We start from the raw sequence: 18,056 nt of genomic DNA on the forward strand, positions 1-18,056 counted from the left end.
TTCTGTTTGATAACAACCAGACTGATGTTTTTGTCTTTCCATATGGGCTTCAGTTTTGCCAGAGCAGCAATTGTTTGAGCAAAGGTATTACCAGGAAGAACAATAAGCACCTTGAAGAGAACTATAGGATCTTTGACTTTGAGGAACATTCCTGTCTGTCATTACACACGGGGGTACAATTTATAACTCCTTAGACCCACCCAGATCAGCTTTCGAACTTAGTATCTTCTATGAATTACTTAATACACTTTTTTGAACTTTTTTTTATCCTGCCTCCATCTCTTTTTTTATTTTTAATCTCATCTCAGAAAATAATCTAGAAAGTGTCCAGTGTCTATGAATATGGGTCGTTTATTTAAATAGATACACTATTACAGGAGAATATGACATATACTGTATATCAAAGGCAACCAAAGACGTGTAAATCAATCGCAATATAAAGAAAGAATAGCTCAGCGGACTTGCAGTACGTCTGTGTTCCAGTCGGTGTCGCTATTGTTCCGTATACAGAACAGTTAAAATTATTTCTCTCAGCCATCTTGCATTTTCTTATTACATAAAACGGAACATTAAATATACAAAATAAATGTTTTTTAACATCTGACGACTTCTGCTGGAACAAACTCTCCTTTACTCAGATAACGTTACACAGGAACGATCGTCCTCTTCCGTGGACTGCGTCGGGTGTAATTAAGTGTGACACCGCTGGAAGAAAACAACATGTACTCCTCGAACAGAGAATCTCAGTCTATCTCCGGGGTAGATTTTAAACAGAAAATAATGTCTTTAGTCCAAACACTCAAACAGTTCGTCAACGATCGTCTGGCCGCTGCTGCTGAAGAAATCTTCGGAGTGTTTCAACTAACTGTGTCCGAGTTGGAGAACGAGTTGAACCGTCAGCGCGAACTTCTGGACGTGCATCGAAACCAACCCGTGGTTCGTCTGAAAACTATAGGTTCGTACACAATAGCGAAGTTTGTTTAGTTCTTTACTTACTGGTTCAAGTCAAGACCCTCTAGTTTAACAATAAAACGTATACATTACTTTGCTGATTAGTGTTGAACTCTATCATGTTTATCAATTTTTTGACTCTTTTTACATTTAAAACTCTGGACTCTTTATATTTAAGGGAAACTAATGTAAACTCCAACTGTCCTGACTTACTCAAATGTTTCAAATGTTGAAGGCTCCCATTCTAAGATACCTGGGTAAAGGTGAACCACCTCACTGGGTCACCTTGACCCTGAGATAACAGGGTCAAGGTTTGAGTAGCACCTGCATTCAAGACACACCCAAAATAAATCTCTGGACTTCTGTTAACAAGACATGTGATTTTTCAGAGGCCCTGCAGCCACAAGTGACTGAACAAGAAGATTCACCTGAGCAGGACTGTAAACCCAGTCTGGACCGAGAAGAACCAGAACCTCAACACAATAAAGATGAGAAGCAGGAAAATGTTTTTCTCGTCCAATTTAAGAGCGATCAAGAAGATCAGAAAGAGGAAGAGGCTTCAACCAGCAGCTTGTTTCAACACATGAAAACAGAAGCTAATGAAGACACCAGTGAAGGATCAGAGCAAGAACTACAAACACTTCAACAAGTTAAGCACCAAATATCACTCTCTTCTGAATCTGACACTGATGACAGCGAAGACTGGCGAGACACCAGTGAAACTCAACACTGTTCAAACTCTGAGGAGAATCTAAAGGTTTGTGGGAGTGAGAAGCAAGAGGATGCTGATGACAAATCGCTGATCTGTTCCAGATGTGGGAAAAGATGTACTTCGAAGGCTGGACTGACTCAACATTTGAAATTTTGCTGTGGAACATTGACTTGTAAGTTTTGTGGAAAATGTTTTGAAAAAAAACGTAATCTGGAGCTTCATATGAAAATTCACACTGGTGAAAAACCTTTCATCTGCTCTTACTGTGGTAAATGTTGTACACAATATGGGAACCTAAGGGAACACATGAGAATTCACACTGGAGAAAAACCCTTCATCTGCTCTCAGTGTGGTAAATGTTTTAGAAACAACAGGCACCTGAAGGAACACATTAGAATTCACACCGGAGAAAAACCTCTCTCCTGTTCTCACTGTGGTAAATGTTTTAGACACAGCGGACACCTGAGAGAACACATAAAAATTCACAACGGTGAAAAACCGTACGTCTGCTCTTATTGTTGTAAATGTTTTAGAACCAACGGGCACCTGAAGGAACATGTGAAACTACACACAGGTGAAAAACCTTTTACCTGCTCTAAATGTGGTAAATGCTTTACAAGGAACCTGTACCTGGAAAATCACATGAAAATTCACACAGGAGAAAAACCTTTTAGTTGTACTCTGTGTTGTAAATCATTTACACTGAGGTTAGGCTTGAAGCAACACATGAAAATTCACACAGGTGAAAAACCATTTGACTGCTCTTACTGTGGTAAAAGTTTTACACAGAAGGGAAACCTAAAGAACCACATGATCATTCACACTAGAGAAAAACCTTTTAACTGCTCTGTTTGTCTTAAAGGTTTTGCACAAGGTGCAAAACTGAACAAACATATGGAAATTCACAATATGTAAACAAAAACAACTTTAATCTGTTCTGTGTGTGGCAAATCACATATGCTCAAAAGTCACTGTAATAATCACATGACAATTCATATCGGTAAGAAATATTTTAGTTTTTCCCAGTGTGGTAACTTTCTTTTAAATAAAGACGTTGGGTGAAATCCAGTTAATTTACACTAGAGAAAAAACCTTTTTTCTCCTCCCTGTGCATTTTCAATTTACAGAATATTCAATTTGATTAAAGTCTTTTTCAGTCATCTTGTGATTTTTGGTCAAGTGGATCTACTTCGTTTTGCAATTGTTCTGTATTGATATCAAGGTTTATCTGTCTAATATCAGCAAGGAATTTGTTATTTGATAACCTGTAATTTGTTTTGTTATTTTACTGTCGGTACAAAATCAAGAAGTTTAACATTTATACATTTACTTCACTTTGATACTTTCTTAGTATCTCCCCCGCCTCACTTCATGTGTCCAGGAAATTAAATCATGGTTCACCTCAAACTTCCTCAAATTAAACTCAGATAAAACAGAAATCCTCCTCATTGGCGCCAAATCCAACTCTCCAAAGTTGAAAATGTCTCCCTCACTATCGACAGCTACTCCGTTTCCCTCTCCCCCCGGCTCAAGAGTCTGGGTGTTATATATTTTCAGCTCTGCAACAGACTCCACCCCTCTCTCACCCCCCACACCACCGTCATCCTCTTCACCTCCCTCCTTGACTATTCTAACTCACTCCTCTTCGGTCTCCCTCAAAAGTCCCTCCACAAACTCCAACTTGTTTAAAACTCTGCTGGCCGCATCATCGCTAAACCCCCCACATCCCTCCCCATCCTCCAACCCATCAACCAAAGAATCCCACTCAAACTTCTCCTGTACACCTTCAAGTCCATCCACAACCTCGCCCCCCCCCTACCTGTCCGACCGCAGCTCTATCAACGCCCCGACTCGCTCTCTCCATTCCTCCTCCTCCATCCACCTCTCTGTGCCTTCTGCCGGCCTCAGAACCGTGGGTAGAGCCTTCAGTCGCTCTACTCCCAAACTCCCTCTCCAACCTGATCCCCACAACGGTGACTCTCTCCACCTCTTAAAATCTCAACTGAAAACCCACCTGTTCCGCAATGCATACCTCTCATAAACCCTCTCACCTGCTTTTAACAATTTTTTTTTTTTTTTTAAATCCTCCACCACCTTGGATTTTACTTGAGTCTCCTGAAAAGCGCTTTTAAATAAAATGTATTATAATTATTGCACACAAATCCTTGAGTAATGTTTAAGTTGCATAATAACTGTGCAATCTTAACAACCTTGTTTGTCAGAATTAAACCATTTCAATGGTATTAAGATAAACTCTAGTATTAAATAAACATTTTATTATACTGTCTTCTTTACTAAGCATTAACCTCATGTACTTTTAATTTTTGCATTTTTAAAGTCATTTAATTAACATTAAGTATTATTGAGAGAAACATCTTTAAACAGATTAAAACCGCTTGATTTTGCCTACTTTTCTTTTCTTTTTACTTCTTGTTATGTAATAGATACTAAAAAAAAGACCATCATCTGCCTCATCCCTGGAACTTTTATCACTCTGTCCTTCCATACTCATTGCCTTGAACAATTAATTTTAATTTTTAAAGTTTTATTTCAAAGATATCACTGATCTACCTGGGGGTGTGTAATGATTATTGTAACTTTATAAGCGTTATGACATTGTAATTATATTATTATCTACCTTACCCAGAGAACAGAACAAAAATGATATATACAAGTTATATCCTTGAATGCAATATCATCAACATGTATTTCACATTAGGAGCAGTTCACGTTTTTTTTTTCATAAATAATGTTTGCATATTTTTCTAAGGAATTTCATGTTCTCCGTTTTAATTTAAAACATTAATTTAATGTGATTTCTGGCCTCCTCTTGCGGAACAATCTTTCCTTGACGCGACACACCGGAACCATCGTCCTCTAGTTCCGTCGGATGTTAAACGGTGTGACGCCAGTGAAAGGAAGCATTTTGCTCTCCATGAACAAAGAATCTCAGGCCCACGTCAGTGTGGGTTCTAAAACATAAAATAATGTCTTCAGTTCAAAATCTCAAACAGTTCGTCAACGATCGTCTGGCCGCTGCTGCTGAAGAAATCTTCGGAGTGTTTCAACAAACTGTGTCCGAGTTGGAGAACGAGTTGAACCGTCAGCGCGAACTTCTGGACGTGTTTCGAAACCAACACGTGATTCTCCCAAAGACTTTAGGTTCGTATATCATAACAGGTTTGAGCAAACGCACAAGTTATTTCTAAAGAGATAACTGTATTGTTCAAGATTAAAAACGAGTCAAAAATGCTACTATTTTTTTTTTTTAAATGTCCATAAACCGACGCATCAAAAAAGAAATTAACTCTTCGAGCTTCGCCGAGAAATATGATCAGTAAGAGACGCTGCACCGATGCTAATATGTGGATGTGAAACTTGAGCCAAGGCTTGTTAATGTGTGGTTTAACAAAAACCCTTTTCTTTATTTAGTTTGAGTCACATTTGATAGAACTTAAAGGTACAGGCTCCGTCGAAGTATTCTGTTTGTAAGTAAGTAAGTAATTTTTATTTATATAGCGCTTTTCCAGACCAGGGTCACAAAGCGCTTAAACAATCAAAACAATATTCAATAAAGTATATATTTTAAAGATCAAGATAAAACTGATAACACAGCAGGAGTTCCAGAAAATCAAGGAAAAGCCTGAACAAATAAAAACATCTTAAGATGTTTCTTAAAGGAGTCAGTAGACTCCATCAAGCGCAAGTCTGAAACAAAGTAACATGTCTTTAACATATTGTATCATATAAATTGTGTAAAACAATGAATCTGTTATATGTCTGCAGACATCCAGCTGCCACAGGTGCCTCAACAAGAAGATTTCCCTGAGCAGGAGTGTAGCCTCAATCTGGACCTTGAAGAACCAGAACCTTCATTCAAAGAAGATGAGAAGCAGGTGGATGTTGTTCTTGTCCAAGTGAAGAGTGAAGATGAAGATCAGAGAGAGGAAGAGTCTTCAACCAGCAACTTGATTCAACACATTAAAACAGAGGCGGATAAAGACGACTTGGGAGGAAGAGAACTACATACGCTTCAATACTCTGACCAGCAGATGTCGCTGTCTTGTGAATCTGACACTGATGACAGTGAAGACTGGGGCGAAATCAGCAATACCCAGCCATGTTCAAAGACTGAGGAGAACCTTAAAATGAATTTGAGTAAAAAGAAGGATGATGCTGATAAAACTCTGATCTGTCCTGTATGTGGGAAAAAATGTCCTTCAAAGATCGGACACATTCAGCACTTAAAATCCTGCTATGGATTATTTACCTGTTCGACTTGTGGAGAATGTTTCGAGAAGAAACAAACTCTTCAGATTCACATGAAAATTCACGCTTATGACAAACCCTTTAGCTGCCCGTCCTGTGGCAATTCTTTCACGACAAGATGGAACCTGAAGGAGCACATGAGAATTCACACGGGAGAAAAACCTTTTAGCTGCTCTGTGTGCCGTAAAGACTTTAGAAATAAATCCAACCTGCATACACACATGAAAAGTCACAATATGTAGAAACATTTGTTATCATGTGACTAAGACGGTTCTACCTAGTTGTAGCATTTGGCAGATGCTTTTATCATTGTTGACCTGAATTAACCATTCATACTGGAGTCAAGCCCTTTTATCTACAATTGTATAAAGGAGGGACCGACGGATCACTCGTGGAGATGCACCTGTTAATAAACATCTTTCTATTGGCTATTCTTAAGAATCTCGACCAGCATTGAAACAGTGAAACATGACAACGCTTTGGACTTTTCTTATCTTCTTCTTCAGTTAACTGCTTTCATGGTTTATTGCATGTTGTGCAGAAGTTAAAGAAGTTACTATTGTGCCATACATCGCTCGAGTCTTTCAAGTACTTCAATTTGTTTCCTTTTAAATACATTTCGATAAACACATGATCTGGTCACTTATGTTTTTTTTGTGTTTTGTGAAATCAGGGAATCTTCCCAGCAGCCATTAAATAGCTCTTAACATCGTTTAGAAAAACAAAGTGATTAACTTTAGTGTTGATCTTATACACGTCAATATTAGTTTCATCTTAAACTTCTAAACACATTACAATGTTGTGGCCAATTAAAATCTTAATATTTTTTTAAAAAAATGCCATAAAAGTCTGTCTTAGAACAGATTCACCTCTATTAATTTGTGTCTTTGGATGTTTTGTGAGTTGTTCAGGCAGGTGTGCTTGTTGTGGCTTTATTACTAGTACGTAGTTTCCTTTTAGCTAGACTCTGACCTGGACCATCAAGCTGGTATAATAGTTGATATTAGTAGATCTTCCTCTATCCGGAACCTTCGTCCTTTTAATGGGCTCCGCCGGATTTAAAAAAGTGTAACACCAATAGAAGGAAACGTTTGGATCTCCGCGTTCAAGGCTATCTTTCGTTTTGTTTTGTAAACAAAACAGAATGTTTTCAGTCTTAAATCTCAAACAGTTCGTCAACGATCGTCTGGCCGCTGCTGCTGAAGAAATCTTCGGAGTGTTTCAACAAACTGTGTCCGAGTTGGAGAACGAGTTGGACCGACAGCGAGAACTTCTGGACGTGTTTCGGAACCAACCCGTGGTTCTTCTGAAAACTACGGGTTCGTACATCATAACGATGATCTTATGTGGAACTTGAGCAGCAAACAAGGCTTTTGGTTATAAAGCTTCTGCACAGTTGATCATCGTGTGACGTATTTAAACGATGGGTAACCCATTCTCTCACAACAATAAGGTGATATAAGACAGTAAGATGATAACTAATAAACTGAATCAAATTAACACTCTTGAAGAATAAAGTTAGTGAAGGAAATTCAATGTGACAGTTTTTGCGTACAAAATGATTACGGTTATCATTATAATCGTGGTATTGTTGCACCGTGCATTGCAACACAATTAAAAAAAAAAAAAACTAAAACAAGCTAAAATAACATTATTTTTGTATTAAAAAAAACAAAAAAACATGCAAGTGTTTGTAAACAACTCAAATTTAAGCACAGCAATAGTCATCCCTGCTTCAAAAATAAACAAGGGTTTGCAAATAAATGTAAATTATAGAAACCCACTTAAATACAATTACATAGTATAACCACAAAAATGATTAGATCAAATAAACTAGTCTAAAGTATATCTGTGTGTGAGGTTCCGGCTGCAGCTTCTTCACAGGCGTGTGAAGTATACTTAAATAACCTCATTTTCATGGATGAACATTATAGATCGGTCTTGAGGAAATACCATCAAACTGTCTGTCACAAGTGAAGTGATCAGGATGAGGCTCTGTCAAAGTATTAGGTTTGTTTGTCTGTCTGACAAGTCTGAAAAAATTAATTATGTCAATGAATATGTTTTGTCTAGACGTCCAGCAGCTGCAAGCGACTGAACAAGAAGATTCTTCTGAGCAGGAGTGTAGACCCAGTCAGTACCGAGAAGAAGCAGAACCTTCCCAAAAGAATAAAGAGAAGCAGGTTGATGTTTTTCTTGTGAAGATTGAAGATAAAGATCAGAGAGAGAAAGAGTCTTCAACCAGCAGCTTGATTCAACACATAAAAACAGAAGCTGAAGTCAACTGTGGAGGATCAGAACAAGAACTACATACACTTCATCAACCTGACCACCAGATGTCACTCTCTTCTGAATCTGACACTGATGACAGTGAAGACTGGGGCGTAACCAATGACACTAAGTTGAGTTCAAACCCTGAAGAAAATCCAAAAGTTCAAGTGAGTGACAAGAACGATGATGCTGAACACAAATCACTGATATGTTCCGGATTTAGGAGAAAAATGAAGACTAGATTTACTCAACACTTGAAATCCTGCTCTGGATCATTGACCTGTTCGTCTTGTGGCAAATGTTTTGAAAAGAAAGCTGCACTGCAACGTCACCTGACAACTCACACTGATGAAAAATCCTTCATCTGCTCTCACTGTGGTAATTGTTTTCAAACCATCATGAAGCTGAGGAAACACATGTTTATTCACACAGAGAGACCCTTCAGCTGCTCTCTCTGTGGCAAATGTTTCAAAAGAAATGGACATCTCAATGAGCACATGAAAATTCACATTGGAGAAAAACCTTTTCACTGCTGTATTTGTAATAAAGATTTTATTTATAAATCAAACTTGAACAAACACATGAGAATTCAACATAAATAGAAACTTTCACATGTTGCACATACTAAAACCACATTGCTGGTTTCAATGACAAATGTTGTAATCATTAATATACTAGACATGATGAAACAAACCATTTTAATGGCTCTGAAGTTTTACACAGTTATGGCCCATGATGCATCACATGAGGAGAAGAACCTTTAAAAAATGTTTGTTTCTTTTTGGGTAGAAGAATAGGAATTTACTATTATTGTCTTTTTTGTATGTGACAGGTTTTGTCTCATACTGGGTATGATGAATTGAAGCTTGTTTTTTTTTCAATTAACTTAATTTACATGTATTTATATGTTTTAATAAATGATGATGAAAGCAGGGTCTTTTTACTTGAATCTTTTTATGTTTTCTGAAGTCAGTGGCTGATGAAGATCAACGACACTACCAACACCCCAGTGACAGTCAAAGAGCCCATCAAGGAGTTTGATTCTTTTGTACACCTAAGAACCAACAGGAAGGGCAACAGACACAGCAGCTAGAATGAGCAACGCAAGGGGAGCGTTTGTCACGTGGAGGAACATCTGGGCTTCCAAGAGTATCAGAATGAAGAACAATTCTCACAACTTAACGCTACGACAATTGCACATGCCATAAGTTGAGCACTTTTCTATCTTCTTGAAGACGGAAATCAATTGTTGAGGACGATCAGCTGTCTATTACCTCCAAACGTTTTTTATTATAATGGTTCATAACAGTGTGAAACGGCAGAGAGTCTCTCCTGGGGAGATTCCCTTACCTAGGCCCAAATCCAATAGATGGGCATAGACCAGGGGTGGGCAAACCGATTGAGCATGTACAGTTTAACCAATGAGGTTTCAGCTTAAACAAGCAACACCAGACTGACAATCAACTGATTACACTCCTAAGACTCCTGATTGGTCAAAAGGTGTCCTCTTGATTAGTTGGAACAAAAACCTGCACAAACTGCGGCCCTTGAGGACCAAGTTTGCCCACCCCTGGCTTAAACTGTTAACGACCCAGCGCCTCTGTTCTGGGCATTCTCTCTGCCTCCGTCCAATTGTTCCAACTTTCTCTGCTGATTCAGTTCAGTCTTCCTGTCGTGCATGTGAGATTATGCTTTTATCAGCCTTAAGGTGATACTTTGTTATAAACGCCGAGGGCATCTCACAGGTCTCCCACTGATCTGGTGACATTTAAGTTGCACAGAAAGATGTCTCCACTATGATCACAGCCGTTGGCATTTTCCTCTAAATGAATGATCATATGAGACCTAAGTACAGCAATCACAGAGAAATATTTCCCACAAACTAAACGGATGAAAGGTTGTTGAGCTGGCATCGCCAACAAACATGGATCTGAGCAGATGCTTGGTTCTGGTGATCCGCAGTCGTCTCAACCAGCTTCTGCTTTTATGTCTGATGGATGAAGGTGCATCTTTGTTTTCTACATGGATGGAAGAAGTTTCCCCCAAATCTCCTCTTTACTCAGTAGATGTCCATCATTTTGTCATTCGAAGCTGTTTGACATCTGAAGGGACACAACAGGTTAATTGTCTTGTATAACTAAGATGTCAAATGTGGAGGGAACAACAGGAAATATTAAAACTGGTCTGTGGTTGTTGAGTCCAGAAAGAAGAGTTAAAAAACGAACAAAAAAAACAACAACAGGAAGTGACATCACAGCTCCGGTTCAGGTCAGGCCTCACCTGAAACAGACGTGGGAAATCAGCCAGCAAGTGGAGCAACAAGTGGAGCAACAAAGTTAAGACCCCACAAGGCACTTCAGATCTGTTTATACTGAAGACACCACCGGTATAGATTTTTGTCTTGTTCTTAAAAAAGACGCATTTTAATTTGTATCAATGATAAGAATTATGTTTGTAATCTGTCTTTGATTTATACAAAATGTGTTATTTATGTTGACTTTGACACAGAGCTTTGTTTACTTTCCAAATGTTTTCAACCTCTACATCTCTGTTGACTAATAAAAGGTCACAGTTAGTGACAGTTACACAGTTAGCGTTTTTCAAGTTGAGGCACGAACTGAAGAGAACCAAAAAACAACTTGACAGTGGTGTTTTTCACAATCACCTCTTTCTTGGCTGCTTCTGACTTTTTTAACCTATTCTTTTTTTTTACATATTCATTTTGTTTGATCAATAAATAATTGTTATACTCTATATATACAATTATAGTCTAACTGTAAATCCATATGACCTGCAGATGAGCCAGAGATAAATCCCTCAGGATGTTAAACTCCTCCAACTTAGACTCAATTAGTTCAAACTGTCCTTCGCTGCACAACCAAAGAATTGTTGACAAACTTTCAGAGATTATGGACAAGCAGAGGGAGATGGTTCCAACATTTCTTGTAATGGGAAATAAAAATATTCCATTTAAACACAATCCTCCAAAAATATTTATTCTCTGAAAATACCAAATATTTCAATGCAGCTTTGAAGTTAACAGAAAAAGAGAATATTTGCTGGACAATTGAGGTACTGCAGTTTAAATAACATGTAACTCAACAAACCCAAAAAAACATAATTTATTAAATGATTTAAAACATTTCTATGCCATCTTAAAATGATTATTATTTATTATAGCTATGAAAGCTGTGACTGTTTTATTTTTAATATAATATATATTATATATTTTTAAGTTAATGTCAAATTTAAAATTGAAAAAATGTGCATATTTTATTGTTTCTGGGTCAAAGTGAACAACCTTCCTGGCTTCCGGAAAAGCAAATGCAGTGGCGGTGAGCTTCTGTACTCTGCTTGGTCCGTTTTGATCAAATGCAAAGAAACTGTAGTGTACGCGGAAAATGTAGCGTGACGGGGAGGATATCAACCCCACATTATGTGTCAAAAACCCAGTAAACTTGGAAAAGATAGAAGATTTTTGAGTCTCTGAGAGTCCCGACAGAAAAATATTATCATTTAGATTAAAGTCGCATTTTCATTTGATGTTGCAGAAGTTCTTCCACACCTTTAAAAAAAGAAAGGTTTCTCCCCTGATAACTATTTGCAATGGATCCAACATTTTTCAGGGTTTTCTGTTCTGGGTGAATTCTCATTTGAACTGAAGTTTTCTTTTTGATGTCAAATATTTGCTGCTCCGACAGGTTTCTCTCAAAAGTGACTCGTCATGTGCCGCTCCAGTTGATAACGCCACAGAAAGCAGTTGCCACACTGAAGGCAGCGGTACGGTTTCTCTCCCGAGTGAATCCTCATGTGCCTGTCCATAGAGATTCTCTGTACAAATCGTTTGCCACACTGAGAGCAGTGGTACGGTTTTTCTCCCGAGTGAATCCTCATGTGTACCTTCAAATTATGCCTCTGGTTAAAACATTTACCGCAGTGCGAGCAACTGAAGGGTTTGTCGCCGGTGTGAATGATCATGTGAGCTTTCAGACTTCGTTTCACAGAGAAACATTTCCCACAAACTGAACATGTAAACGTTTCTTCACTGCAGGATTTTTGATGAGAATTTGACAAATATCCCGAGTAGCTCGCCGATTCGTAATCATTGGTCACCTGACTGAACTCTTGCTCAATAGAGTCTAAATCAGGCTGTGTTTCAACAGTTTCCCCCCAGAATCCATTGTTGCTAGTGTCCTGTTGATGAGAGAGTGACCTCTGGTGGAGAGAGTTGAGAAGTGCATCCGAGTACATTGATGGACCAGCTTCTGATTTGATGCGTTGAGTCGAGCTGTTGGTTAGAGTCTCCTCCTCTCTCTCAGCATCATCTTCTACCTTGACCTGGACCAAAGACGTATTTTGCAGCATTTCATCTTCATTCTGTTGACAGTCTTGTTCCTCGTGGTCCAGATTAGGTCCCTTATGCCCAAGAAAATCGTCTGGATTTGTTTGCTGGACATCTTTATGAGGAAAAAAACATGATAAATGTCATGCATGGAACTTATAGTGCGCAAAACTGTAGTCTGAAAAACAACAATCAACTATTTGATAGTTTTTTTTTTTTTAAATAAACAAACACAAGTTACAAACCTTCCATCTGCAGACGAACCAGAGGTGGATTCCTCAGGACTTCCACCAGTTTGCGCTGACGGTCCAACTCTTCCTCCAACTCGGACACGGTTTGTTGAAACACTCCGAAGATTTCTTGCGCGGCGGCGGCGAGACGATCGTTGACGAACTTCCGAATATTCTTTAGCGAAGACATGTTTGCTTTTGTTTATCACCGGATTTAACAACCACACGCTACTGTTGTTAGAGAGGGTTACGTTTCCGTTAAAGGGGGTCACACTATTATTCATCCGTCGGAGATGAAGACTAGATAAATAGTTCCGTTCTTGTTTTAGCAATATATTAGAAATTATACTTTTTACAAACAACACTCCAAAAATACATATATTTATAAAGCTTTTATATAGCTTTTATCTGTTTAATTGGTACACACTTCGTGAATTTCAGATGACTATGCATATGTTAAATTTGTAGGTATATTAAATAATAATAAATGAATCAAGTCGAGTTGTGTCATTTATATCGATCAATTCATATCCACTCAAGTTGGAGAATGATAAATGTTCATTTATTTATCGGTTTGATTTATTGGCGTAATGTAAGGATAGATGAAGAAGTAAAAGTAATGTAAAAAAAAAGTGGACCTATGTTTAATAAATAATAATCTTTTTATTTTATTTTACTTTGTTGAGTTTTCATGATGCTTACAGACAAGAAAAATCAGTTTTACTTTTTCCATTTTCAGTTAAATAAAGGGCTGCTCATTACGAAGCATTGTCAAAGCTGCAATTTAAATTATTAGTATAGCTTAACCTTAACAACCTTTTGCAGAGTTGTTTACAGGAACGCTCATTACATTTTTAGAGTGATTTTAGAGTGTCCTGAGCATCTTTATTTTTAAGTAAGCCATTACACAACTAAATCCAAGTATATCATGATTGTGCTATCTTTAGCTGACCACCATAGTATTTGTACACTTGAGCATAGTCTCAGATACAAAGTAAGTAAGTAAGTAAGTAATTTTTATTCGTATAGCGCTTTTCCAGACCAGGGTCACAGAGCGCTTAGACAATCAAAACAATATTCAATAAAGTATATATTTTAAAGATCAATATAAAACTGATAACACAAAAGGAGTTCCAGAAAATCAAGGAAAAGCCTGAACAAATAGAAACGTTGATTATATTCATGTGGTATATATTTTCACTTATAAAAAAATTACACAGCTTAACACAAAATAGCTACTTGGTTTCCTATTAAGCAATATAACCATATAACATTTTTTTCTTTACAGGACCTAGTTTTAAAATACACTGTACCGCGATTCAAGATATGTTTTGAGTTGAAGCTCAGCGAAAACAACATAAGAGACTGACCTCTACATGAGACACAAAAACAGCAGTGTGAACTGGCTTCTACAACGATAACTAGGATCAAGCATTCATATTTACATATAATACGTTAGAATTTAGATCGATATATTAGAGCAAAAAACCCCAATTTTGATTATTTCGACCAGTCAGTATATTGTCCTTATTGTGCTTCAAACAAAGCATGTGAACTGACACAATAAATTCAAGATTCTACTATGGATATACAATACATGTAACTTACCTAAAAGATTCCAGAGACTCCCAGGAACTCTGTTCACTAGCGGACGTCTTTCTGTGTGAGGTTTTGCTTTTCAAAGGTAAATGCACTTTTAAAACACACGCTAGATTGTTTTGCAAAATGTATTTATTATTTCAGTGTCTGTAGCAGGGTTTATCAGCAGGGAGGAAAAAAATCATTCAGAGTGTAAAAAGAAAAAACATAAATACTTGTTAATACCACATAGTTATTTTCAGTACATGATTAAAATGTGTACACTTCTTGTTACCATTTAAACTTCACATTTTTTGGTAGACATTAAGACAATTTCATTAGTATAGTTTACCACACGACCATGGTATTCATTAGTTTTCATATCATTAAACATCCCACATTTGTCTTTGAATTTAAATTTAAGAAGGTTTCTCTACCATGTGAAGAGTCATGTGATGCTTGAGTTGATAACTCCAACTGAAGTGGTCACCACACTGAGAGCAACGGTGAGGCTTCTCTCCTGAGTGAAGTCTCATGTGCGAGCTAAGAGCGCTCCTCTGTCTAAAACATTTATCGCACTGAGGGCAGTGGTAAGGTTTCTCTCCCGAGTGAATTCTCATGTGTGCCTTCAAGTTATGTCTCTGATTGAAACATTTACCACAGTGTGAGCAGGTGAATGGGTTCTCTCCAGTGTGAGAGGTCATGTGACGCTTTAGCTCATGGAGCCACATAAAGCTGTCGCCACACTTGGAGCAGCAATAAGGTTTCTCTCCTGAGTGAAGCCTCATGTGTACCTTCAAATTGTGTCTTTGATTAAAACATTTACCGCAGTGCGAGCAACTGAAAGGTTTTTCTCCACTGTGAATTATCATGTGAGCATTTAAACTTCTTTTCAGTGCGAAATGTTTTCCACAAATAGAACATATAAAAGCTTGTTCATTGCGGGTTTTATGATGACCTTTAGATAGAGATCCCGAGTAGCTTGCTGGTTGATAATCATTGGTCACCTGACTGAACTCCTGGTGCTCAATAGAGTCTAAACCAGGCTGTGTTTCAACAGGTTCCCTCCAGTATCCATTGTTGCTAGGGTCATGTTGAAGTGAAAGTGACCTCTGGTGGAGAGAGTTGAGAAGGGCTTCCGAGTACATGGCTGGACCAGGTCCTCCACAGTCGTCTTCATCAGCTTCTGTTTTGATGTGTTGAGTCAAGCTGCTGGTTAGAGTCTCCTCCTCTCTCTCAGCGTCATCTTCTACCTTGACCTGGACCAAAGGCGCATTTTGCAGGATTTCATCTTGATTCTGTTGACAATCTTGTTCCTCGTGGTCTAGACTGGGTCCCTGATGCTCAGGAAGATTGTCTGGTTTCATCGTCTGGACATCTTTAAAAAAAAAACATGTAAATTGTAATGTGTAGGGCAATAAAACATGTCGTCTGTAGAGTTTTTTAACTTTCAACTAGGGCTGAACGATTCTCGTGATTTAATACATTCGATTCATTTGAAGAAAACAAAAACTTCTGCCGACTACAGCGCGTCAAAGTCACGTTACACCCGCCAACAAAAAGAAGAGAAGCCGACATCACACTAAGGAGAGGGGGGAGGGAAGGAGATCCGTTGGCAAATGGCATCGGCAGAAACCAAAGATGATTTTAAAATTTCATAAGGTAATTTGAGTATATGGAGATCAAGCTGAAATCCTGCATGAGGTAGTAGAGAGAGCTGTGCCTCATATCTGTCTGCATGATCCAATAGTAACTGGGTCACATGACGCGTGTCTGTTGCTGTTCATCAGTATATCACCAAAATAAACTTTACAGAAGTATATGTATATGTACAGCATGACTCTCTTACGTCTGTGATTATATTTAACGTATGTTGGAGATAATTGTTCCTGCTAATCCTACAATTAAAGTGATAGTTCACCCAAAATTAAAATTCTCGTTCTCATGTTTTAGGGTTGGGATTATCTTCGGAGTAATCTGTTCTTTTTTGGAGTTATAGACAAAAAAAAAAGTCCATATGACTGTCGTCGAGCATTGGTCCAAAAACACACTTAAAAACATCCATTTACCATCATACCATCTTGTGATCACAGCTCCATGTATAGACACTGAAATCTTACGCAAGATTTACCCGGAATACCTTCTGTTTGTGTAGCATGTTAGCTTTTTATCTTCTGCTACAAACAACCTTAACATATAGATTTTTTATTTTATTTAAAGAATTCTGAACATTTTCTCTTGTCAGGGCGTCAATACAGTGTATAACCCCAAAATGAAACATATATCTCTGGGAATTCTCCCACCACTACCCAGGCACAAGGGTGAGTAGAAAATAAAATGTGATAAAAATGGAACTATCACTTTAATTGCTAGTCTATGAAGTAGTACACCGGCTCACCACAAGGGTCCGCTTTTATCCTAAAAATAATGATTACTTTAATGTTACGTTTGTTTATTGGAGCGTAGAATCATTTATTTATATTTAAATGTGTGCACTTTACTTTGTGTGATATTTACAATAACTTGTTAACATGTCTATTCCAGGTGTCTTGTACAGTGCTGTATTATTCAAGGTTGTTATGTTTATCTACGTAAATCTTTATTAAGCTACTTTTTAAAAGTTGACCTCTGCTCACCAAAAAGTAAAACCAGTAAAAGCACACGAACCTTCAATGGGCAGATGAACCAGAGGATTCCTCAGAAGCTCGACCAGTTCCCGCTGACGCTCCAACTCTTCCTCCAGCCCGGACACAGTTAGTTGAAACACTCCGAAGATTTCCTGCGCGGCAGCGGCCAGACGCTCGTTGACGAACTGTCGGATGTTGTTTAAAGAAGACATTTTTGCTCTTGTTTATCCCTGAGGTGAAGCGGAGACGCCTTTGTTTCTAGAAAGGGGCCGGTTTCCGCTAGAGGTGTCGCAATCTTTACCATCCGACAAAAACAAATGCGTGGACAATGGTTCCTATGTTTGCAGAGAATGTAGGTAAGTAAGTAAGTAATGGTTATTTCTAAAGCGCCTTTCTAGACCAGGGTCACGAAGTGCTTTAACAATCACAAGCAATACACAGTTAAAACTATAATGCAGAGAAATTTCTCAATACATTTATTTCCAAAAATAGCATAAAAAAAAGTTTAGGGATATTTGGAGCGATATATGTCATTTCATTTCAGCAACTTATGAAGGAATAGTTTAGTTTGTCGAGTTTTGCAATCGTATTGGTCAAATTTCTTCTTTATTTGTATCCGCATATGAATTAGTGTCAACAACTCAAAACCTATATGATGCAGTGTCCTGACTATCCTCATAACCAACACAGGCCTTTACACAAGTCAATTTAACTATATGTTATGATTGATACCAGTTACTGAAACCTGGGCTTCAACCGATCCCAATACCAATCTGATGTAGTGATAAAATATGACCTTTCTTGCACTACTGTCCCCACTGGTCATGCTATCAACAAAAATGAAACATGCCTAGATATAGAATTACAAAGTTGGTATCTATTTAAATAAATTATTGAAATGTTATGGAGTTGACCTCATAAAGAGAGAGAGAGAGCACGATGAAAGAAATAAGGATGTGAACAAATAATACACATTTAATGTTTATTTATTTTTCTTTTTGAATGAGAAGTTGATAGTACGTCTACTAGTTCCTGATTCAAATGCAATCATTCGCAAATGGCATTATTTGTTGAAT

The 18,056-nt window shown here is 37.8% G+C and overlaps 5 protein-coding genes across 6 annotated transcripts in view; 3 read left to right on the forward strand and 2 right to left on the reverse strand.

Moving 5' to 3' along the window:
• LOC148087603 (uncharacterized) overlaps positions 1–9,136 on the forward strand; it is a 99,420-nt gene extending 90,284 nt beyond the window's left edge. The window contains exons 1-2 of one of the 2 annotated variants that reach the window (XM_087790018.1): positions 7,029–7,251; positions 8,006–9,136. In XM_087790018.1, the coding sequence (XP_087646144.1) occupies positions 7,077–7,251; positions 8,006–8,805 (975 nt within the window). In that variant the 5' untranslated portion in view covers positions 7,029–7,076 and the 3' untranslated portion in view covers positions 8,806–9,136. Of the gene's footprint in view, positions 1–7,028; positions 7,252–8,005 lie in introns of those variants that run through there. The other variant, XM_087790008.1, reaches the window with a different exon arrangement.
• LOC148087618 (uncharacterized) lies at positions 678–3,822 on the forward strand. Its single transcript, XM_087789765.1, has 2 exons — positions 678–955; positions 1,341–3,822. The coding sequence occupies exons 1-2, from the start codon at positions 721–723 to the stop codon at positions 2,576–2,578; spliced, it is 1,473 nt and encodes a 490-aa protein (XP_087645891.1). The 5' UTR covers positions 678–720; the 3' UTR covers positions 2,579–3,822.
• Positions 4,610–6,520, forward strand: LOC148087619 (uncharacterized). The gene is made up of 2 exons (XM_087790079.1): positions 4,610–4,825; positions 5,450–6,520. The coding sequence occupies exons 1-2, from the start codon at positions 4,651–4,653 to the stop codon at positions 6,172–6,174; spliced, it is 900 nt and encodes a 299-aa protein (XP_087646205.1). The 5' UTR covers positions 4,610–4,650; the 3' UTR covers positions 6,175–6,520.
• Positions 9,137–11,268: 2,132 nt separating the features above from the next.
• On the reverse strand, positions 11,269–13,027 carry LOC148087620 (uncharacterized). Its single transcript, XM_087790067.1, has 2 exons — positions 12,791–13,027; positions 11,269–12,660 (listed from the first exon to the last, which is right to left on the reverse strand). The coding sequence occupies exons 1-2, from the start codon at positions 12,963–12,965 to the stop codon at positions 11,912–11,914; spliced, it is 924 nt and encodes a 307-aa protein (XP_087646193.1). The 5' UTR covers positions 12,966–13,027; the 3' UTR covers positions 11,269–11,911.
• A 1,500-nt stretch (positions 13,028–14,527) lies between these two features.
• LOC148087621 (uncharacterized) lies at positions 14,528–17,240 on the reverse strand. The gene is made up of 2 exons (XM_087789931.1): positions 17,021–17,240; positions 14,528–15,731 (listed from the first exon to the last, which is right to left on the reverse strand). Exons 1-2 carry the CDS (start codon positions 17,190–17,192, stop codon positions 14,773–14,775), a joined length of 1,131 nt encoding a protein of 376 aa, XP_087646057.1. The 5' UTR covers positions 17,193–17,240; the 3' UTR covers positions 14,528–14,772.
• Positions 17,241–18,056: the final 816 nt, after the last annotated feature.

This window comes from Callionymus lyra, chromosome 1 (genome assembly GCF_982586985.1).
Source record: "Callionymus lyra chromosome 1, fCalLyr1.hap1.1, whole genome shotgun sequence".
In the NCBI taxonomy this organism is placed as follows: Eukaryota; Metazoa; Chordata; class Actinopteri; order Syngnathiformes; family Callionymidae; genus Callionymus; species Callionymus lyra.